This window comes from Nerophis lumbriciformis, linkage group LG18 (genome assembly GCF_033978685.3).
Source record: "Nerophis lumbriciformis linkage group LG18, RoL_Nlum_v2.1, whole genome shotgun sequence".
NCBI classification, from domain to species: domain Eukaryota; kingdom Metazoa; phylum Chordata; class Actinopteri; order Syngnathiformes; family Syngnathidae; genus Nerophis; species Nerophis lumbriciformis.
The window spans coordinates 5030001-5054157 of NC_084565.2; the positions used below are offsets into that span (position 1 = coordinate 5030001).

Here is a 24157-nt window from a genome sequence, read left to right on the forward strand (position 1 = left end):
GCAAAGACTTTCTGCACAGTCAGTTGCTACAGAGCTCCAAACTTCATGTCACCTTAGCCCACGTACAGTACGCAGAAAGCTTCATGGAATGGGTTTCCATGGCCGAGCAGCTGCATCTAAGCCATACATCGCCAAGTCCACTGCAGAGCGTGGGATGCAGTGGTGTAAAGCACATTTCGGACTGTGTTAAAGTGAAATTTGGTGGAGGAGGAATTATGGTGTGGGTTTTTTTTTTTCAGGAGTTGGGCTCGGCCCCTTAGTTCCAGTGAAAGGAACTTTGAATGCTCCAGGATACCAAAACATTTTGGACAATTCCATGCTCCCACTTTGGGAACACTTTGGAGCGGGCCCCTTCCTCTTCCAACATGACTGTGCAATGTCCATAAAGACATGGATGACAGAGTCAGGTGTGGATGAACTTGACTAGCCTGCACAGAGTCCTGACCTGAAACCGATAGAACACCTTTGGGGATGAATTAGAACGGAGACTGAGAGCCAACGTCAGTGTGTGACCTCACCAATGCACTTTTGGAAGAATGGTGGAAAATTCCTATAAATACACAAGGAAACCTGCGAAACAGGCTTGTCGGGATGATATGGCCTCTGTGTTTTTTCTGATATATTTATACATATACAGGTAAAAGCCAGTAAATTAGAATATTTTGAAAAACTTGATTTATTTCAGTAATTGCATTCAAAAGGTGTAACTTGTACATTATATTTATTCATTGCACACAGACTGATGCATTCAAATGTTTATTTCATTTAATTTTGATGATTTGAAGTGGCAACAAATGAAAATCCAAAATTCCGTGTGTCACAAAATTAGAATATTACTTAAGGCTAATACAAAAAAGGCATTTTTAGAAATGTTGGCCAACTGAAAAGTATGAAAATGAAAAATATGAGCATGTACAATACTCAATACTTGGTTGGAGCTCCTTTTGCCTCAATTACTGCGTTAATGCGGCGTGGCATGGAGTCGATGAGTTTCTGGCACTGCTCAGGTGTTATGAGAGCCCAGGTTGCTCTGATAGTGGCCTTCAACTCTTCTGCGTTTTTGGGTCTGGCATTCTGCATCTTCCTTTTCACAATACCCCACAGATTTTCTATGGGGCTAAGGTCAGGGGAGTTGGCGGGCCAATTTAGAACAGAAATACCATGGTCCGTAAACCAGGCACGGGTAGATTTTGCGCTGTGTGCAGGCGCCAAGTCCTGTTGGAACTTGAAATCTCCATCTCCATAGAGCAGGTCAGCAGCAGGAAGCATGAAGTGCTCTAAAACTTGCTGGTAGACGGCTGCGTTGACCCTGGATCTCAGGAAACAGAGTGGACCGACACCAGCAGATGACATGGCACCCCAAACCATCACTGATGGTGGAAACTTTACACTAGACTTCAGGCAACGTGGATCCTGTGCCTCTCCTGTCTTCCTCCAGACTCTGGGACCTCGATTTCCAAAGGAAATGCAAAATTTGCATGGTTGGGTGATGGTTTGGGGTGCCATGTCATCTGCTGGTGTCGGTCCACTCCTTTTCCTGAGATCCAGGGTCAACGCAGCCGTCTACCAGCAAGTTTTAGAGCACTTCATGCTTCCTGCTGCTGACCTGCTCTATGGAGATGGAGATTTCAAGTTCCAACAGGACTTGGCGCCTGCACACAGCGCAAAATCTACCCGTGCCTGGTTTACGGACCATGGTATTTCTGTTCTAAATTGGCCCGCCAACTCCCCTGACCTTAGCCCCATAGAAAATCTGTGGGGTATTGTGAAAAGGAAGATGCAGAATGCCAGACCCAAAAACGCAGAAGAGTTGAAGGCCACTATCAGAGCAACCTGGGCTCTCATAACACCTGAGCAGTGCCAGAAACTCATCGACTCCATGCCACGCCGCATTAACGCAGTAATTGAGGCAAAAGGAGCTCCAACCAAGTATTGAGTATTGTACATGCTCATATTTTTCATTTTCATACTTTTCAGTTGGCCAACATTTCTAAAAATCCCTTTTTTGTATTAGCCTTAAGTAATATTCTAATTTTGTGACACACGGAATTTTGGATTTTCATTTGTTGCCACTTCAAATCATCAAAATTAAATGAAATAAACATTTGAATGCATCAGTCTGTGTGCAATGAATAAATATAATGTACAAGTTACACCTTTTGAATGCAATTACTGAAATAAATCAAGTTTTTCAAAATATTCTAATTTACTGGCTTTTACCTGTATGTATATATAAATGTATGTGTGGTATGGTATGTATGGTTGTGACGATGCGTTCCTGCAGGCGCGTGGTCTTTCTCCGTGTCGGAGCTGGCGGCTCCGGGCGTGGAGGTGGGTCGCCTCACCGCCACCGACGCCGACGTGGGCGAGAACGCGCTGCTGGAGTTCAGCATCATGGACACGGAGGAGGCGCAGACCTTCAACGTGAGCGGGCGGGAGCGCGAGGCGGTCCTCGTGCTGAACAAGGTGAGCGGGAAGATGAGGTGTGCCAGCAGGAAATACTCACGGTAGTTTCGTTACGGAGCTGCTGGACTACGAGAGCCGTAACTCCTACTCCTTCACGGTGGAGGTGAGCAACCCGGTGGTGGACGCTCGCTACCTGCAGAGAGGCCCCTTCAAGGACCAGGCCGTGGTGCGCGTCATGGTTCTGAACGCCGACGAGCCGCCCCACTTCTCCCAGGCCCGCTACCACCTGGACGTGTCGGAGAACTGCCCCCCCGTCTGCGCGGTGGGCCGGGTGCACGCCGTGGACCCCGACACGGGCCAGAGCGCCAACGTCAGGTATGCGTCACGCCGCCCGTGCTCGCTCGCCCATCCTCATCCCGCCTCCGTCCCGCAGGTACTCCATCGACCCTCAGTCGGACCCGGAGGCGCTGTTCCGCATCGCCTCCGACACGGGCCTCATCAGCGCCGTGGCCGAGCTGGACCGCGAGCGGGAGCGCTGGCACAACATCACCGCCATCGCCACGCAGAGAGGTGCGTCGCCTCGGGCGCCGATTGAGGCGGGAACCATCCACGTCTTCATTTTGTTTCCAGACAACCCCGACATGGTGTCCAGGGTGGTGGTCGCCGTGGAAACGCTGGACCAGAACGACAACGCGCCGGAGTTGGACAGAGAGTACAGAACGTCGGTGTGCGACTCCTCCGCCGCCGGACAGGTCGCCGTTCATTTCTTGATTTCATTTCACTCATTCATACAACCAATTCACTTATTCATAAAACTGAATTCATTCATTCAGAAAACGGAATTCATTTATTCATAAAACTGAATTCATTTATTCATAAAACTCAATTAAATTATTCCATCCATCCATCCATCCATCCATCTTCTGCCGCTTATCCGAGGTCGGGTCGCGGGGGCAGCAGCCTAAGCAGGGAAGCCCAGACTTCCCTCTCCCCAGCCACTTCGTCCAGCTCCTCCCGGGGGATCCCGAGGCGTTCCCAGGCCAGCCGGGAGACATAGTCTTCCCAACGTGTCCTGGGTCTTCCTCGTGGCCTCCTACCGGTCGGACATGCCCTAAACACCTCCTTAGGGAGGCGCTCGGGTGGCATCCTGACCAGATGCCCGAACCACCTCATCTGGCTCCTCTCGATGCGGAGGAGCAGCGGCTTTACTTTGAGCTCCCCCCGGATGACAGAGCTTCTCACCCTATCTCTAAGGGAGAGCCCCGCCACCCGGCGGAGGAAACTCATTTCGGCCGCTTGTACCCGTGATCTTGTCCTTTCGGTCATAACCCAAAGCTCATGACCATAGGTGAGGATGGGAACGTAGATCGACCGGTAAATTGAGAGCTTTGCCTTCCGGCTCAGCTCCTTCTTCACCACAACGGATCGATACAGCGTCCGCATTACTGAAGACGCCGCACCGATCCGCCTGTCGATCAAAACAAAATTCATTTATTCATAAAACTGAATTTATTCATTCAGAATACGGAATTCATTCATTCATAAAACGGATTTTATTCATTCATAAAACTGAATTTGTTCATTCGGAAAACGCAATTAATTTATTCATAAAACTGAATTCATTTATTCATATAACTGAATTCATTTATTCATAAACCAAAATTCATTCATTTATAAAACTGAATTCATTTATTCATAAACCAAAATTCATTCATTCATAAAACTGAATTCATTTATTCATAAAACAAATTTCATTTATTCATAAAACTGAATTTATTCATTCATAAAACGGAATTCATTCATTCAGAAAACGGAATTAATTTATTCATAAAACTGAATTCATTTATTCATGTAACTGAATTTGTTTATTCATAAACCAAAATTCATTCATTCATAAAACTGAATTCATTTATTTATAAAAACGAAATTCATTTATTCATAAAACTGAATTTATTCATTCATAAAACGGAATTCATTCATTCATAAAACTGAATTTGTTCATTTGGAAAACGCAATTAATTCATAAAACTGAATTCATTTATTCATATAACTGAATTTGTTTATTAATAAACAAATTCATTCATTCATAAAACTGAATTCATTTATTCATAAAACAAAATTCATTTATTCATAAAACTGAATTTATTCATTCATAAAACAAAATTCATTCATTCAGAAAACTGAATTTGTTCATTCGGAAAACGGAATTCATTTATTCATAAAACTTAATTTATTCATACAATTGAATTCGTTTATTCATAAACCAAAATTCATTCATTCATAAAACTGAATTCATTTATTCATAAAAACAAAATTCATTTATTCATAAAACTGAATTTATTCATTCAGAATACGGAATTCATTCATTCATAAAACGGATTTTATTCATTCATAAAACTGAATTTGTTCATTCGGAAAACGCAATTAATTTATTCATAAAACTGAATTCATTTATTCATATAACTGAATTCATTTATTCATAAACCAAAATTCATTCATTTATCAAACTGAATTCATTTATTCATAAACCAAAATTCATTCATTCATAAAACTGAATTCATTTATTCATAAAACAAATTTCATTTATTCATAAAACTGAATTTATTCATTCATAAAACGGAATTCATTCATTCAGAAAGCGGAATTAATTTATTCATAAAACTGAATTCATTTATTCATGTAACTGAATTTGTTTATTCATAAACCAAAATTCATTCATTCATAAAACTGAATTCATTTATTCATAAAACGAAATTCATTTATTCATAAAACTGAATTTATTCATTCATAAAACGGAATTCATTCATTCATAAAACTGAATTTGTTCATTTGGAAAACGCAATTAATTTATTCATAAAACTGAATTCATTTATTCATATAACTGAATTTGTTTATTCATAAACCAAAATTCATTCATTCATAAAACTGAATTCATTTATTCATAAAACAAAATTCATTTATTCATAAAACTGAATTTATTCATTCATAAAACAAAATTCATTCATTCAGAAAACTGAATTTGTTCATTCAGAAAACGGAATTAATTTATTCATAAAACTGAATTCATTTATTCATGTAACTGAATTTGTTTATTCATAAACCAAAATTCATTCATTCATAAAACTGAATTCATTTATTCATAAAACGAAATTCATTTATTCATAAAACTGAATTTATTCATTCATAAAACGGAATTCATTCATTCATAAAACTGAATTTGTTCATTTGGAAAACGCAATTAATTTATTCATAAAACTGAATTCATTTATTCATATAACTGAATTTGTTTATTCATAAACCAAAATTCATTCATTCATAAAACTGAATTCATTTATTCATAAAACAAAATTCATTTATTCATAAAACTGAATTTATTCATTCATAAAACAAAATTCATTCATTCAGAAAACTGAATTTGTTCATTCGGAAAACGGAATTCATTTATTCATAAAACTTAATTAATTTATTCATACAATTGAATTTGTTTATTCATAAACCAAAATTCATTCATTTATAAAACTGAATTCATTTATTCATAAACCAAAATTCATTCATTCATAAAACTGAATTCATTTATTCATAAAACAAATTTCATTTATTCATAAAACTGAATTTATTCATTCATAAAACGGAATTCATTCATTCAGAAAACGGAATTAATTTATTCATAAAACTGAATTCATTTATTCATGTAACTGAATTTGTTTATTCATAAACCAAAATTCATTCATTCATAAAACTGAATTCATTTATTCATAAAACGAAATTCATTTATTCATAAAACTGAATTTATTCATTCATAAAACAAAATTCATTCATTCAGAAAACTGAATTTGTTCATTCGGAAAACGGAATTCATTTATTCATAAAACTTAATTAATTTATTCATACAATTGAATTCGTTTATTCATAAACCAAAATTCATTCATTCATAAAACTGAATTCATTTATTCATAAAACAAAATTCATTTATTCATAAAACTGAATTTATTCATTCAGAAAACGGAATTCATTCATTCAGAAAACTGAATTTGTTCATTCGGAAAACGGAATTCATTTATTCATAAAACTGATTTATTGTATTCCTAAAACCGAATTCATTTATTAATAACACTGAATTCCTTTCGTCATAAAACAGAATTCATGTATTTATAAAACAGAATTCATTTATTCATAAAACTGAATTCATTTATTCATAAAACTGAATTCATTTATTCATATAACTGAATTTGTTTATTCATAAACCAAAATTCATTCATTCATAAAACTGAATTCATTTATTCATAAAACAAAATTCATTTATTCATAAAACTGAATTTATTCATTCATAAAACAAAATTCATTCATTCAGAAAACTGAATTTGTTCATTCAGAAAACGGAATTAATTTATTCATAAAACTGAATTCATTTATTCATGTAACTGAATTTGTTTATTCATAAACCAAAATTCATTCATTCATAAAACTGAATTCATTTATTCATAAAACGAAATTCATTTATTCATAAAACTGAATTTATTCATTCATAAAACGGAATTCATTCATTCATAAAACTGAATTTGTTCATTTGGAAAACGCAATTAATTTATTCATAAAACTGAATTCATTTATTCATATAACTGAATTTGTTTATTCATAAACCAAAATTCATTCATTCATAAAACTGAATTCATTTATTCATAAAACAAAATTCATTTATTCATAAAACTGAATTTATTCATTCATAAAACAAAATTCATTCATTCAGAAAACTGAATTTGTTCATTCGGAAAACGGAATTCATTTATTCATAAAACTTAATTAATTTATTCATACAATTGAATTTGTTTATTCATAAACCAAAATTCATTCATTTATAAAACTGAATTCATTTATTCATAAACCAAAATTCATTCATTCATAAAACTGAATTCATTTATTCATAAAACAAATTTCATTTATTCATAAAACTGAATTTATTCATTCATAAAACGGAATTCATTCATTCAGAAAACGGAATTAATTTATTCATAAAACTGAATTCATTTATTCATGTAACTGAATTTGTTTATTCATAAACCAAAATTCATTCATTCATAAAACTGAATTCATTTATTCATAAAACGAAATTCATTTATTCATAAAACTGAATTTATTCATTCATAAAACAAAATTCATTCATTCAGAAAACTGAATTTGTTCATTCGGAAAACGGAATTCATTTATTCATAAAACTTAATTAATTTATTCATACAATTGAATTCGTTTATTCATAAACCAAAATTCATTCATTCATAAAACTGAATTCATTTATTCATAAAACAAAATTCATTTATTCATAAAACTGAATTTATTCATTCAGAAAACGGAATTCATTCATTCAGAAAACTGAATTTGTTCATTCGGAAAACGGAATTCATTTATTCATAAAACTGATTTATTGTATTCCTAAAACCGAATTCATTTATTAATAACACTGAATTCCTTTCGTCATAAAACAGAATTCATGTATTTATAAAACAGAATTCATTTATTCATAAAACTGAATTAATTTATTCATAAAACAAATTCATGTGTTCATAAAACAGAATTCATTCATTCATAAAACAAAATTAATTTAGTCATAAAACTCAATTCATTCATTCATTAAACACAATTAATGTGTTCCTAAAAATGAATTAATTTATTCATAAAGCAAATTAATTCATTCATAAAGCAAATTCATTTATTCCTAAAACGTCAGAAGGTGGTTGCCATGTGACAGAAGAGTGAAAGATGCTGGGTTGCCAGGTGTGTGTCAGAAGTTGGTTGCCTTGCGACAGAAGAGTGAAAGATGGGGTTGCCAGGTGTGCGTCAAAATGTGGTTGCCTCGTGACAGAAGAGTGAAAGATGCTGGGTTGCCAGGTGTGTCTCAGAAGGTGGTTGCCTTGTGACAAAAGTGTGAAAGATGCTGGGTTGCCAGGTGTGTGTCAGAAGGCGGTTGCCTTGTGACAGAAGAGTGAAAGATGCTGGGTTGCCAGGTGTGTCTCAGAAGGTGGTTGCCTTGTGACAGAAGAGTGAAAGATGCTGGGTTGCCAGGTGTGTCTCAAAAGGTGCTTGTCTTGTTACAAAAGTGTAACAGATGCTGGGTTGCCAGGTGTGTGTCAGAAGGTGGTTGCCTTGTAACAGAAGGGTGAAAGATAATGGGTTGCCAGGTGTGCATCAGAAGGTGGTTTCCTTGTGACAGAAGAGTGAAAGATGCTGAGTTGCCAAGTGTGTGTAAGAAAGTGGTTGCCATGTGACAGAAGTGTGAAAGATGCTAGGTTGCCAGGTGTACGTCAGAAGGTGGTTGCCTCTTGACAGAAGAGTGAAAGATGCTGAGTTGCCAGGTGTGTCTCAAAAGGTGCTTGTCTTGTGACAAAAGTGTGAAAGATGCTGGGTTGCCAGGTGTATGTCAGAAGGTGGTTGCCTTGTAAAAGAAGAGTGAAAGATGCTGGGTTGCCAGGTGTGTGTCAAAAGGTGGTTTCTTGTGACAGATGCTGGGTTGCCAGAAGGTGGTTTCCTTGTGACAAAAGAGTGAAAGATGCTGGGTTGCCAGGTAATACTCAGAAGTGGTTTCCATGTGACAGAAGAGTGAAAGATACTGGGTTGCCATATGTGTCTCAGAAGGTGGTTGCTTTGTGACAGAACAATGACAGATGCTGGGTTGCCAGGTGTGCGTCAAAAGTTGGTTGCCTTGTGACAGAAGAGTGAAAGATGCTGGATTGCCAGGTGTGTGTCAAAAAGTGGTTTCCTTGTGAAAAAAGAGTGAAAGATGCTCGGTTGCCAGGTGTGTGTCAAAAGGTGGTTTCTTGTGAAAAAAGAGTGAAAGATGCTGGGTTGCCAGGTGTGTGTCAAAAGTTGGTTGCCTTGTGAAAAAAGAGTGAAAGATGCTGGGTTGCCAGGTGTGTGTCAAAAGGTGGTTTCTTGTGAAAAAAGAGTGAAAGATGCTGGGTTGCCAGGTGTGTGTCAAAAGTTGGTTGCCTTGTGACAGAAGAGTGAAAGATGCTGGGTTGCCAGGTGTGTGTCAAAAGGTGGTTTCCTTGTGCAAAAAGAGTGACAGATGCTGGGTTGCCAGGTAATACTCAGAAGTGGTTGCCATGTGACAGAAGAGTGAAAGATGCTGGGTTGCCATATGTGTCTCAGAACGTGGTTGCTTTGTGACAGAAGAGTGAAAGATACTGGGTTGCCAGGTGTGCGTCAAAAGGTAGATACCTCTTGACAGAAGAGTGAAAGATACTGGGTTGCCAGGTGTGTCTCAAAAGGTGCTTGTCTTGTTACAAAAGTGTGACAGGTGCTGGTTTGCTATGTATTTCTCAGAAGTGGTTGCCTTGTGACAAAAGAGTGAAAGATGCTGGGTTGCCAGGTGTGCGTCAGAAGGTGGTTGCCTTCTGACAGAAGAGTGACAGATGCTGGGTTGCCAGGTGTGCGTCAAAAGTTGGGTTGCTTTGTGACAGAAGAGTGAAAGATGCTGGGTTGCCAAGTATGTGTCACAAGGTGGTTGCCTTGTGACAGAAGAGTGAAAGATTCTGGGTTGCCAAGTATGTGTCACAAGGTGGTTGCCTTGTGACAGAAGAGTGAAAGATTCTGGGTTGCCAGGTGTGTCTCAGAAGGTGATTGTCATGTGACAGAAGAGTGAAAGATGCTGGGTTGTGTGTAAGAAGGTGGTTGCCATGTGACAGAAGAGTGAAAGATTCTGGGTTGCCAGGTGTGTCTCAGAAGTTGCTTGTCTTGTGACAAAAGTGTGAAAGATGCTGGGTTGCCAGGTGTGCATCAGAAGGTGGTTTCCTTGTCTCAGAAGAGTGAAAGATGCTGTGTTGCCAGGTGTGCGTCAAAAGGTAGGTGCCTCTTGACAGAAGAGTGAAAGATGCTGGGTTGCCAGGTGTGCCTCAAAAGGTAGGTGCCTCTTGACAGAAGAGTGAAAGATACTGGGTTGCCAGGTGGGCATCAGACGGCGGTTGCCTTGTGACAGAAGAGTGAAAGATGCTGGGTTGCCAGGTGTGTGTCAGAAGGTGGTTGCCTTGTGACAGAAGAGTGAAAGATGCTGGGTTGCCAGGTGTGCGTCAAAAGGTAGGTGCCTCTTGACAGAAGAGTGAAAGATACTGGGTTGCCAGGTGTGCCTCAAAAGGTAGGTGCCTCTTGACAGAAGAGTGAAAGATACTGGGTTGCCAGGTGGGCATCAGAAGGTGGTTGCCTTGTGACAGAAGAGTGAAAGATGCTGGGTTGCCAGGTGTGTGTCAGAAGGTGGTTGCCTTGTGACAATTGAGTGAAAGGTGCTGGGTTGCCAGGTGTGCATCAGAAGGTGGTTGCCTTGTGACAGAAGAGTGACAGATGCTGGGTTGCCAGGTGTGTCTCAGAAGGTGGTTGCCATGTGACAGAAGAGTGAAAGATGCTGGGTTGCCAGGTGTGTCTCAGAAGTTGCTTGTCTTTTGACAAAAGTGTGAAAGATGCTGGGTTGCCAGGTGTGCATCAGAAGGTGGTTTCCTTGTCTCAGAAGAGTGAAAGATGCTGGGTTGCCAGGTGTGCGTCAGAAGGTGGGTGCCTTGTGACAGAAGAGTGACAGATGCTGGGTTGCCAGGTAATACTCAGAAGTGGTTGCCATGTGACAGAAGAGCTAAAGATACTGGGTTGCCAGGTGTGTCTTCAGAGGTGCTTGTCTTGTTACAAAAGTGTGACAGGTGCTGGTTTGCTATGTATTTCTCAGAAGGTGGTTGCCTTGTGACAAAACAGTGAAAGATGCTGGGTTGCCTGGTGTGTGTCAGAAGTTGGTTGCCTTGCGACAGAAGAGTGAAAGATGCTGGGTTGCCAGGTGTGCGTCAAAATGTGGTTGCCACGTGACAGAAGAGTGAAAGATGCTGCGTTGCCAGGTGTGTCTCAGAAGGTGGTTGCCTAGGGACAAAAGTGTGAAAGATGCTGGGTTGCCAGGTGTGTGTCAGAAGTTGGTTGCCTTGTGACAGAAGAGTGAAAGATGCTGGGTTGCCAGGTGTGCGTCAAAATGTGGTTGCCACGTGACAGAAGAGTGAAAGATGCTGCGTTGCCAGGTGTGTCTCAGAAGGTGGTTGCCTAGGGACAAAAGTGTGAAAGATGCTGGGTTGCCAGGTGTGTGTCAGAAGTTGGTTGCCTTGTGACAGAAGAGTGAAAGATGCTGGGTTGCCAGGTGTGCGTCAAAATGTGGTTGCCACGTGACAGAAGAGTGAAAGATGCTGCGTTGCCAGGTGTGTCTCAGAAGGTGGTTGCCTAGGGACAAAAGTGTGAAAGATGCTGGGTTGCCAGGTGTGTCTCAAAAGGTGCTTGTCTTGTTATAAAAGTGTGACAGATGCTGGGTTGCCAGGTGTGTGTTAGAAGGTGGTTTCCTTGTGACAAAAGAGTGAAAGATGCTGGGTTGCCAGGTGTGTCTCAGAAGGTGGTTGCCTAGGGACAAAAGTGTGAAAGATGCTGGGTTGCCAGGTGTGTGTCAGAAGGTGGTTTCCTTGTGACCGAAGAGTGAAAGATGCTGGGTTGCCAGGTGTGTGTCAAAAGGTGGTTTCCTTGTGAAAAAAGAGTGAAAGATGCTGGGTTGCCAGGTGTGCGTCAAAAGTTGGTTGCCTTGTGACAGAAGAGTGAAAGATGCTGGGTTGCCAGGTGTGCGTCAGAAGGTGGTTGCCTTGTGACAGAAAAGTGAAAGATGCTGGGTTGCCAGGTGTGTGTCAAAAGGTGGTTTCCTTGTGAAAAAAGAGTGAAAGATGCTGGGTTGCCAGGTGTGTGTCAAAAGTTGGTTGCCTTGTGACAGAAGAGTGAAAGATGCTGGGTTGCCAGGTGTGTGTCAAAAGTTGGTTGCCTTGTGACAGAAGAGTGAAAGATGCTGGGTTGCCAGGTGTGTGTCAAAAGTTGGTTGCCTTGTGACAGAAGAGTGAAAGATGCTGTGTTGCCAGGTGTGTGTCAAAAGGTGGTTTCCTTGTGAAAAAAGAGTGAAAGATGCTGGGTTGCCAGGTGTGTGTCAAAAGTTGGTTGCCTTGTGACAGAAGAGTGAAAGATGCTGGGTTGCCAGGTGTGCGTCAGAAGGTGGTTGCCTTGTGACAGAAAAGTGAAAGATGCTGGGTTGCCAGGTGTGTGTCAAAAGGTGGTTTCCTTGTGAAAAAAGAGTGAAAGATGCTGGGTTGCCAGGTGTGTGTCAAAAGTTGGTTGCCTTGTGACAGAAGAGTGAAAGATGCTGGGTTGCCAGGTGTGTGTCAAAAGTTGGTTGCCTTGTGACAGAAGAGTGAAAGATGCTGGGTTGCCAGGTGTGTGTCAAAAGTTGGTTGCCTTGTGACAGAAGAGTGAAAGATGCTGGGTTGCCAGGTGTGTGTCAAAAGTTGGTTGCCTTGTGACAGAAGAGTGAAAGATGCTGTGTTGCCAGGTGTGTGTTAAAAGGTGGTTCATTTCTCATCCTCTGAGTCACATGACCTATGCGCCCCGCAGGTCATCCAGGTCTTGCGAGCGGTGGACCGGGACCCGGGGGACCAGGGCGGCCCGGTCCACTTCAGCATCGCCCCGGAGTCAAGCTCCGCCCTCAAGGTGTCCATCAGGGAGAGCGGAGGTAAGGGAGCGGCGAGCGGCGTGGACGCGGCGCTCCATCTTGCCCTCTATGCTTCTCAGGCGTGACGGCGAGTCTGGTGCTGCGCTCGGCCCTGGAGCCCCTCCCCCGCCACTCCTCCTCGCCGGCGACGCTGCGTGTACCGGTGGTGCTGCGCGACGCCGCCTCGGGCCTGGCCAGCACGGGCACGGTGACGGTGAGCGTGTGCCCGTGTCTGCGGGGGGGCATGCGGACGGAGGCGGAGGCGCGCGAGCGGCGTTGGGAGAGGCGGGCGGTGTGTCGCCCGGCGCCCTCCGCCTCGCCCTCGCTGGTCCTCAGCCTGGTGGCCTGCATGGCGGCGCTGGCCTGCGTCACCACCCTGCTGGGTAGGTCTTTGTTGTCTTGATGTCAGTTTGCGATGAGGTCACGCCGCGCTTCTCTCGCCCCGCAGTGGCGTGCGCGCTCTCGCTGTTGCTGCGCCGTCGCCAGCGAGACGCCCGCTCGGCCTGCGAGGACGAGGACGTGCGGGAGAACATCATCTCCTACGACGACGAGGGCGGCGGCGAGGCGGACACGGCGGCCTTTGACATCACGGCGCTGCAGAGCATGCACAGGATTCAGCACGCCGGTGACATGTGAGCTCGTGGGGGGGGGGACAAGATGGCGGGCGGCGCTGACACTAGTCTGTGACCTCAGATGGCACACGCTGCAGACGGCGCCGCGGCCCAGAACCTACAGCCTCCACCCGGGCCTGGACCCTCAGCACCACCCGCTCTACGGCCGCCTCTGCTACAGCATCCACACGCTGCCCGCGCTCACAGACCGCCACGTTGGCCCGATGGAGGCCGGCGTGCCGCTCGGTCAGCTGACCCGGCGCCAACAAGCGGCGGCGCCCCCTTACGGAGCCCGGGTGGCCTTCGGGGCGGCGCAGCGGCGCCCTCCTGAGACCGAGGGCGGGGCTTCGAGCGAGGAAGGACGCGCCGCCGACGTGACGCAGAACCAGAACCTGGTTAAGGTAGGACCAGTGACTTGTTGTGGTGTGTGTGTGTGTGTGTGTGTGTGTGTGTGTGTGTGTGTGTGTGTGTGTGTGTGTGTGTGTGTGTGTGTGTGTGTGTGTGTGTGCTGCCCCCCGCAGGATTCTCACTGAACTGCACGTTAACATACTTGGTCCACGTGACCTTTGACCTCAGCCACTGCAAACATGCTGCAGGAGTTCAAAGTGAAGAAGGAATAAATTAAATATTTAATAATATTATTTATACAAATATATATATTTATATACATCACGTGCGATACAAGCAGTCCTGAGGTGTGTTTACTTGTGTGCGACATCACGTGCGATACAAGCAGTCCTGCAGCAGTTGTACTTGTGTGCGATACCATGTGCGATGCAAGCAGTCCTGCAGCAGTTGTACTTGTGTGTTATATCATGTGCGATACAAGCAGTCCTAAAGAGTGTTTACTTGTGTGTGATATCATGTGCGATACAAGCCGTTTTCCAGCGTTTTTACATGTGTGTGATATCATGTGCGATACAGGCAGTCCTGCAAAGTGTTTACTTGTGCGCGACATCACGTGCAATACAAGCGGCCCTGCAGCGTGTTTACTTGTGCGCGATATCATGTGCGAGACAAGCAGTCCTGCAGCGTGTTTACTTGTGTGCGATATCATGTGCGAGACAAGCAGTCCTGCAGCATGTCTACTTGTGTGCGATATCATGTGCGATACAAGCAGTCCTATAGAGTGTTTACTTGTGTGTGATATCATGTGCGATATAAGCAGTCATACAGAGTAATTACTTGTGTGTGATATCATATGGGATACAAGCAGTCCTAAAGAGTGTTTACTTGTGTGTGATATCATGTGCGATACAAGCAGTCCTAAAGAGTGTTTACTTATGTGTGATATCATGTGCGATACAAGCAGTCCTAAAGAGTGTTTACTTGTGTGTGATATCATGTGCGATACAAGCAGTCCTAAAGAGTGTTTACTTGTGTGTGATATCATGTGCGGTACAAGCAGTCCTGCAGAGTGTTTACTTGTGTGTGATATCATGTGCGTTACAAGTAGTCCTAAAGAGTGTTTACTTGTGTGTGATATCATGTGCGATACAAGCAGTCATAAAGAGTGATTACTTATGTGTGATATCATGTGCGTTACAAGTAGTCCTAAAGAGTGTTTACTTGTGTGTGATATCATGTGCAATACAAGCAGTCCTAAAGAGTGTTTACTTGTGTGTGATATCATGTGCGATACAAGCAGTCCTAAAGAGTGATTACTTGTGTGTGATATCATGTACGATACAAGCAGTCATAAAGAGTGATTACTTGTGTGTGATGTCATATGGGATGCAAGCAGTCCTAAAGAGTGTTTACTTGTGTGTGATATCATGTGCGATACAAGCAGTCCTAAAGAGTGTTTACTTGTGTGTGATATCATGTGAGATACAAGCAGTCCTAAATAATGTTTACTTGTGTGTGATATCATGTGCAATTCAAGCATGCCTGCAGAGTGTTTACTTGTGAGTGATATCATGTGCGTTACAAGTAGTCCTAAAGAGTGTTTACTTGTGTGTGATATCATGAGCGATACAAGCAGTCCTAAAGAGTGTTTACTTGTGTGTGATATCATGTGCGTTACAAGTAGTCCTAAAGAGTGTTTACTTGTGTGTGATATCATATGCGATACAAGCAGTCCTGCAGAGTTTTTACTTGTGTGTGTTATCATGTGCGATACAAGCAGTCCTAAAGAGTGTTTACTTGTGTGTGATATCATGTGAGATACAAGCAGTCCTAAAGAATGTTTACTTGTGTGTGATATCATGTGCAATTCAAGCAGTCCTGCAGAGTGTTTACTTGTGTGTGATATCATGTGCGATACAAGCCGTTTTTTTAGCGTTTTTACATGTGTGTGATATCATGTGCGATACAAGCAGTCCTGCAGAGTGTTTACTTGTGTGTGATATCATGTGCGATACAAGCAGTCCTGCAAAGTGTTTACTTGTGTGCGACATCACGTGCAATACAAGCGGCCCTGCAGCGTATTTACTTGTGCGCGATATCATGTGCAAGACAAGCAGTCCTGCAGCATGTCTACTTGTGTGCGTGATATCATGTGCGAGACAAGCAGTCCTGCAGCATGTCTACTTGTGTGCGATATCACGTGCGATACAAGCAGTCCTATAGAGTGTTTACTTGTGTGTGATATCATGTGCGATGCAAGCCGTCCTGCAGCGTTTTTGCTTGTGTGCGATATCATGTGCGATACAAGAGGTCTTGCAGCATGTCTACTTGTGTGCGATATCATGTGTGATACAAGCAATCCTGCAGCGTATTGTTATTTGTGTGATATCATGTGCGGTATAAGCCGTCCTGCAGCGTGTTTACTTGTGCGCGATATCATGTGCGATACAAGCAGTCCTGCAGCAGTTGTACTTGTGTGTTATATCATGTGCGATACAAGCAGTCCTAAAGAGTGTTTACTTGTGTGTGATATCATGTGCGTTACAAGTAGTCCTAAAGAGTGTTTACTTGTGTGTGATATCATGTGCGATATAAGCAGTCATACAGAGTAATTACTTGTGTGTGATATCATATGGGATACAAGCAGCCCTAAAGAGTGTTTACTTGTGTGTGATATCTTGTGCGATACAAGCAGTCCTAAAGAGTGTTTATTTATGTGTGATATCATGTGCGATACAAGCAGTCCTAAAGAGTGTTTACTTGTGTGTGATATCATGTGCGATACAAGCAGTCATACAGAGTGATTACTTGTGTGTGATATCATGTACGATACAAGCAGTCATAAAGAGTGTTTACTTGTGTGTGATATCATGTGAGATACAAGCAGTCCTAAAGTGTGTTTACTTGTGTGTGATATCATGTGCGATACAAGCAGCCCTAAAGAGTGTTTACTTGTGTGTGTGATATCATGTGCGATACAAGCCGTTCTCCAGTGTTTTTACATGTGTGTGATATCATGTGCGATACAGGCAGTCCTGCAAAGTGTTTACTTGTGTTTGATATCACGTGCGATACAAGCAGTCCTGCAAAGTGTTTACTTGTGTGCGACATCACGTGCAATACATGCGGCCCTGCAGCGTGTTTACTTGTGCGCGATATCATGTGCGATACAAGCAGTCCTGCAGCATGTCTACTTGTGTATGATATCATGTGCGATACAAGCAGTCCTATAGAGTGTTTACTTGTGTGTGATATCATGTGCGATACAAACAGTCCTGCAGAGTTTTTACTTGTGTGTGTTATCATGTGTGATACAAGCAGTCCTAAAGAGTGTTTACTTGTGTGCGATATAATGTGCGATACAAGCAGTCCTGCAGAGTGTTTACTTGTGTGTGATATCATGTGCGATACAAGCCGTTCTCCAGCGTTTTTGCATGTGTGTGATATCATGTGCGATACAGGCAGTCCTGCAAAGTGTTTACTTGTGTTTGATATCACGTGCGATACAAGCAGTCCTGCAAAGTGTTTACTTGTGTGCGACATCACGTGCAATACATGCGGCCCTGCAGCGTGTTTACTTGTGCGCGATATCATGTGCGATACAAGCAGTCCTGCAGCATGTCTACTTGTGTATGATATCATGTGCGATACAAGCAGTCCTATAGAGTGTTTACTTGTGTGTGATATCATGTGCGATACAAACAGTCCTGCAGAGTGTTTACTTGTGTGTGTTATCATGTGTGATACAAGCAGTCCTAAAGAGTGTTTACTTGTGTGCGATATCATGTGCGATACAAGCAGTCCTGCAGAGTGTTTACTTGTGTGTGATATCATGTGCAATACAAGCAGTCCTGCAGAGTGTTTACTTGTGTGTGATATCATGTGCGATACAAGCAGTCCTGTAGAGTGTTTACTTGTGTGTGATATATCATGTGCGTTACAAGCAGTCCTAAAGAGTGTTCATTTGTGTGTGAGATATCTTGTGCGATACAAGCCGTTTTCCAGCGTGTTTACTTGTGCGTGATATCATGTGCGAGACAATTAGTCCTGCAGCGTGATTACTTGTGCGTGATATCATGTGCGAGACAAGCAGTCCTGCAGAGTGTTTGCTTGTGTGTGATATCATGTGCGTTACAAGCAGTCCTAAAGAGTGTTTATTTGTGTGTGAGATATCTTGTGCGATACAAGCCGTTTTCCAGCGTGTTTACTCGTGCGTGATATCATGTGCGAGACAAATAGTCCTGCAGCGTGTTTACTTGTGCGTGATATCATGTGCGAGACAAGCAGTCCTGCAGAGTGTTTACTTGTGTGTGATATCATGTGCGTTACAAGTAGTCCTAAAGAGTGTTTACTTGTGTGGGATATCATGTGCGACACAAGCCGTTTTTTTCAGCGTTTTTACATGTGTGTGATATCATGTGCGATACAAGCAGTCCTGCAGAGTGTTTACTTGTGTGTGATATCATGTGCATTACAAGTAGTCTTAAAGAGTGTTTACTTGTGTGTGATATCATGTGCGATACAAGCGGTCCTGCAGCGTGTTTACTTGTGTGCGACATCACGTGCGATACAAGCGGTCCTGCGTCGTGTTTACTTGTGTGCGACATCATGTGCAATTCAAGCGGTCCTGCAGCGTGTTTACTTGTATGTGATATCATGTGTGATACAAGCAGTCCTGCAAAGTGTTTATTTGTGTGTGATATCATGTGCGATACAAGCAGTCCTGCAAAGTGTTTACTTGTGTGCGACATCACGTGCAATACAAGCGGCCCTGCAGCGCATTTACTTGTGCGCGATATCATGTGCAAGACAAGCAGTCCTGCAGCATGTCTACTTGTGTGCGTGATATCATGTGCGAGACAAGCAGTCCTGCAGCATGTCTACTTGTGTGCGATATCATGTGCGATACAAGCAGTCCTATAGAGTGTTTACTTGTGTGTGATATCATGTGCGATGCAAGCCGTCCTGCAGCGTTTTTGCTTGTGTGCGATATCATGTGCGATACAAGAGGTCTTGCAGCATGTCTACTTGTGTGCGATATCATGTGTGATACAAGCAATCCTGCAGCGTATTGTTATTTGTGTGATATCATGTGCGGTATAAGCCGTCCTGCAGCGTGTTTACTTGTGCGCGATATCATGTGCGATACAAGCAGTCCTGCAGCAGTTGTACTTGTGTGTTATATCATGTGCGATACAAGCAGTCCTAAAGAGTGTTTACTTGTGTGTGATATCATGTGCGTTACAAGTAGTCCTAAAGAGTGTTTACTTGTGTGCGATATAAGCAGTCATACAGAGTAATTACTTGTGTGTGATATCATATGGGATACAAGCAGCCCTAAAGAGTGTTTACTTGTGTGTGATATCTTGTGCGATACAAGCAGTCCTAAAGAGTGTTTATTTATGTGTGATATCATGTGCGATACAAGCAGTCCTAAAGAGTGTTTACTTGTGTGTGATATCATGTGCGATACAAGCAGTCATACAGAGTGATTACTTGTGTGTGATATCATGTACGATACAAGCAGTCATAAAGAGTGTTTACTTGTGTGTGATATCATGTGAGATACAAGCAGTCCTAAAGAGTGTATACTTGTGTGTGATATCATGTGCGATACAAGCAGTCATAAAGAGTGATTACTTGTGTGTGATATCATATGCGATACAAGCAGTCCTAAAGAGTGTTATTTTGTGTGTGATATCATGCGCAATACAAGCAGTCCTGCAGCAGTTGTACTTGTGCGCGATATCATGTGCGAGACAAGCAGTCCTGCAGCGTGTTTACTTGTGTGCGATATCATGTGCGAGACAAGCAGTCCTGCAGCATGTCTACTTGTGTGCGATATCATGTGCGATACAAGCAGTCCTATAGAGTGTTTACTTGTGTGTGATATCATGTGCGATATAAGCAGTCATACAGAGTAATTACTTGTGTGTGATATCATATGGGATACAAGCAGCCCTAAAGAGTGTTTACTTGTGTGTGATATCTTGTGCGATACAAGCAGTCCTAAAGAGTGTTTATTTATGTGTGATATCATGTGCGATACAAGCAGTCCTAAAGAGTGTTTACTTGTGTGTGATATCATGTGCGATACAAGCAGTCATACAGAGTGATTACTTGTGTGTGATATCATGTACGATACAAGCAGTCATAAAGAGTGTTTACTTGTGTGTGATATCATGTGAGATACAAGCAGTCCTAAAGTGTGTTTACTTGTGTGTGATATCATGTGCGATACAAGCAGTCCTAAAGAGTGTTTACTTGTGTGTGATATCATGTGCGTTACAAGTAGTCCTAAAGAGTGTTTACTTGTGTGTGATATCATGTGCGATACAAGCAGTCATAAAGAGTGATTACTTATGTGTGATATCATGTGCGTTACAAGTAATCCTAAAGAGTGTTTACTTGTGTGTGATATCATGTGCGATACAAGCAGTCCTAAAGAGTGTTTACTTGTGTGTGATATCATGTGCGATACAAGCCGTTTTCCAGCGTTTTTACATGTGTGTGATATCATGTGCGATACAAGCAGTCCTAAAGAGTGTTTACTTGTGTGTGATATCATGTGCGATACAAGCAGTCATACAGAGTGATTACTTGTGTGTGATATCATGTACGATACAAGCAGTCATAAAGAGTGTTTACTTGTGTGTGATATCATGTGAGATACAAGCAGTCCTAAAGTGTGTTTACTTGTGTGTGATATCATGTGCGATACAAGCAGTCCTAAAGAGTGTTTACTTGTGTGTGTTATCATATGCGGTACAAGCAGTCCTGCAGAGTGTTTACTTGTGTGCGTGATATCATGTGCGAGACAAGCAGTCCTGCAGCATGTCTACTTGTGTGCGATATCATGTGCGATACAAGCAGTCCTATAGAGTGTTTACTTGTGTGTGATATCATGTGCGATGCAAGCCGACCTGCAGCGTTTTTGCTTGTGTGCGATATCATGTGCGATATAAGAGGTCTTGCAGCATGTCTACTTGTGTGCGATATCATGTGTGATACAAGCAATCCTGCAGCGTATTGTTATTTGTGTGATATCATGTGCGATATAAGCCGTCCTGCAGCGTGTTTACTTGTGCGCGATATCATGTGCGATACAAGCAGTCCTGCAGCAGTTGTACTTGTGTGTTATATCATGTGCGATACAAGCAGTCCTAAAGAGTGTTTACTTGTGTGTGATATCATGTGCGATACAAGCCGTTTTCCAGCGTTTTTACATGTGTGTGATATCATGTGCGATACAAGCAGTCCTGCAGCGTGTTTAGTTGTGTGTGATATCATGTGCGATACAAGCCGTTTTCCAGCGTTTTTACATGTGTGTGATATCATGTGCGATACAAGCAGTCCTGCAGCAGTTGTACTTGTGTGTTATATCATGTGCGATACAAGCAGTCCTAAAGAGTGTTTACTTGTGTGTGATATCATGTGCGATACAAGCCGTTTTCCAGCGTTTTTACATGTGTGTGATATCATGTGCGATACAAGCAGTCCTGCAGCAGTTGTACTTGTGTGTTATATCATGTGCGATACAAGCAGTCCTAAAGAGTGTTTACTTGTGTGTGATATCATGTGCGATACAAGCCGTTTTCCAGCGTTTTTACATGTGTGTGATATCATGTGCGATACAAGCAGTCCTGCAGCAGTTGTACTTGTGTTATATCATGTGCGATACAAGCAGTCCTAAAGAGTGTTTACTTGTGTGTGATATCATGTGCGATACAAGCCGTTTTCCAGCGTTTTTACATGTGTGTGATATCATGTGCGATACAAGCAGTCCTGCAGCGTGTTTAGTTGTGTGTGATATCATGTGCGATACAAGCCGTTTTCCAGCGTTTTTACATGTGTGTGATATCATGTGCGATACAAGCAGTCCTGCAGCAGTTGTACTTGTGTGTTATATCATGTGCGATACAAGCAGTCCTAAAGAGTGTTTACTTGTGTGTGATATCATGTGCGATACAAGCCGTTTTCCAGCGTTTTTACATGTGTGTGATATCATGTGCGATACAAGCAGTCCTGCAGCGTGTTTAGTTGTGTGTGATATCATGTGCGATACAAGCCGTTTTCCAGCGTTTTTACATGTGTGTGATATCATGTGCGATACAAGCAGTCCTGCAGCAGTTGTACTTGTGTGTTATATCATGTGCGATACAAGCAGTCCTAAAGAGTGTTTACTTGTGTGTGATATCATGTGCGATACAAGCCGTTTTCCAGCGTTTTTACATGTGTGTGATATCATGTGCGATACAAGCAGTCCTGCAGCGTGTTTAGTTGTGTGTGATATCATGTGCGATACAAGCCGTTTTCCAGCGTTTTTACATGTGTGTGATATCATGTGCGATACAAGCAGTCCTGCAGCAGTTGTACTTGTGTGTTATATCATGTGCGATACAAGCAGTCCTAAAGAGTGTTTACTTGTGTGTGATATCATGTGCGATACAAGCCGTTTTCCAGCGTTTTTACATGTGTGTGATATCATGTGCGATACAAGCAGTCCTGCAGCGTGTTTAGTTGTGTGTGATATCATGTGCGATACAAGCCGTTTTCCAGCGTTTTTACATGTGTGTGATATCATGTGCGATACAAGCAGTCCTGCAGCAGTTGTACTTGTGTGTTATATCATGTGCGATACAAGCAGTCCTAAAGAGTGTTTACTTGTGTGTGATATCATGTGCGATACAAGCCGTTTTCCAGCGTTTTTACATGTGTGTGATATCATGTGCGATACAAGCAGTCCTGCAGCGTGTTTACTTGTGTGTGATATCATGTGCGATACAAGCCGTTTTCCAGCGTTTTTACATGTGTGTGATATCATGTGCGATACAAGCAGTCCTGCAGCAGTTGTACTTGTGTGTTATATCATGTGCGATACAAGCAGTCCTAAAGAGTGTTTACTTGTGTGTGATATCATGTGCGATACAAGCCGTTTTCCAGCGTTTTTACATATGTGTGATATCATGTGCGATACAAGCAGTCCTGCAGCGTGTTTAGTTGTGTGTGATATTTGTTCTGCAGACGACCCTGACCCAGCTGCAAAGTGGTCCTGCCAGTTCTGACCCGGCGGCGTCTTCCTTCCAAAGCCCCGGCAGCTCGTCGTCCAATCAAACGCCGCTCAGCCCCGCCTCCAACGCCACACTTCCTGGTTTCCCTCAGAGCGACTCTTACAGCGTCGTGGGCTCGCTCAAAGTGGGCGGGGCCTCGTCGCAGCCGCGCAACACTTGCCACGAGGCGTCCCACCCGGTCTCCGGGGCCACCTTTGGCCTCGGCGGCGGGCGGGGCGCGGGGGCGGAGCCCTCGGGGACCCCCCGCCCGCCGCTGGCCGTGGAGGACCTGCTACGCTTCCGCCTGGACCGGGTGACCTCCGACCCCTCGCAGCCGCCCTACGACTCGCTGCAGACGTACCAGTTCGAGGGCCGCGACTCTCGCGCCGAGTCGCTGAGCTCGCTGGGGAGCGAGGCCACGACGGAGGAGGACAAGATGAAGGAGGACAAGAAGGCGGAGGACAGGATGGAGGAGGACAAGAAGGCGGAGGACAGGATGGAGGAGGACAGGATGGAGGAGGACAAGATGGCGGAGTTGAACGTGAGGTTCCAGCGGCTGCTGGAGGTCATCAGGGAGCGGAAGAGGAGGAAGGAGCAGGGAGAGGAGGGGCAGCACAAGGAGGCGCAAAGGTGGGACTTCTAGGAAAAAAGGGGGCGGGGCTAACGACACCCAGTTATCACTTTCACTTTCACTTTCACTTTCACTTTCACTTTCACTTTGCACAGAAACCCCCCTTGTTAATAATAAAAGAAGCGCTGGGCTTTGGACACGAGACAAAGAATCAAATATTGATTGGAATATGCATTGTTGAAAAAAGAAAAAAAAAGACCCTGGTCTATTATTGATTGATTATTTATATTCATCACGCGCCCTCTAGTGGCGGTGGTGAGTACTGCACTTGAAGTAAACATGCTTTAGATCAGGGGTGCTCACACTTTTTCTGCAGGCGAGCTACTTTTCAATTGATCAAGTCGTGGGGATCTACCTCATTCATATATATAATTTATATTTACTTATTTATGAAACATATGTTTTTGTTAACAAGTTAAAGGTGTTTAATGATAATACAAGCATGTTTAACACATATAGTTAATATTGTTAATAAATTAAAGGTGTTTAATGAAAATACAAGTTTGTTTAATACATATAGTTAATATTGTTAACAAGTTAAAGGTGATTAATGATAATACAAGCATGTTTAACACATATA

General features: G+C 42.8%; 1 protein-coding gene across 1 annotated transcript in view; it reads left to right on the top strand.

Annotated features, from left to right (window-relative positions):
* The window catches only part of LOC133618062 (cadherin-24-like), a 40702-nt gene extending 17113 nt beyond the window's left edge, over window positions 1-23589 (top strand). The window contains exons 5-13 of the mRNA XM_061978527.2: window positions 2285-2466; window positions 2525-2781; window positions 2840-2976; window positions 3037-3158; window positions 12841-12958; window positions 13018-13320; window positions 13386-13569; window positions 13631-13949; window positions 22921-23589. Of these exons, the coding sequence (XP_061834511.2) occupies window positions 2285-2466; window positions 2525-2781; window positions 2840-2976; window positions 3037-3158; window positions 12841-12958; window positions 13018-13320; window positions 13386-13569; window positions 13631-13949; window positions 22921-23589 (2291 nt within the window). The remainder of the gene's footprint in view (window positions 1-2284; window positions 2467-2524; window positions 2782-2839; window positions 2977-3036; window positions 3159-12840; window positions 12959-13017; window positions 13321-13385; window positions 13570-13630; window positions 13950-22920) is intronic.
* Window positions 23590-24157: the final 568 nt, after the last annotated feature.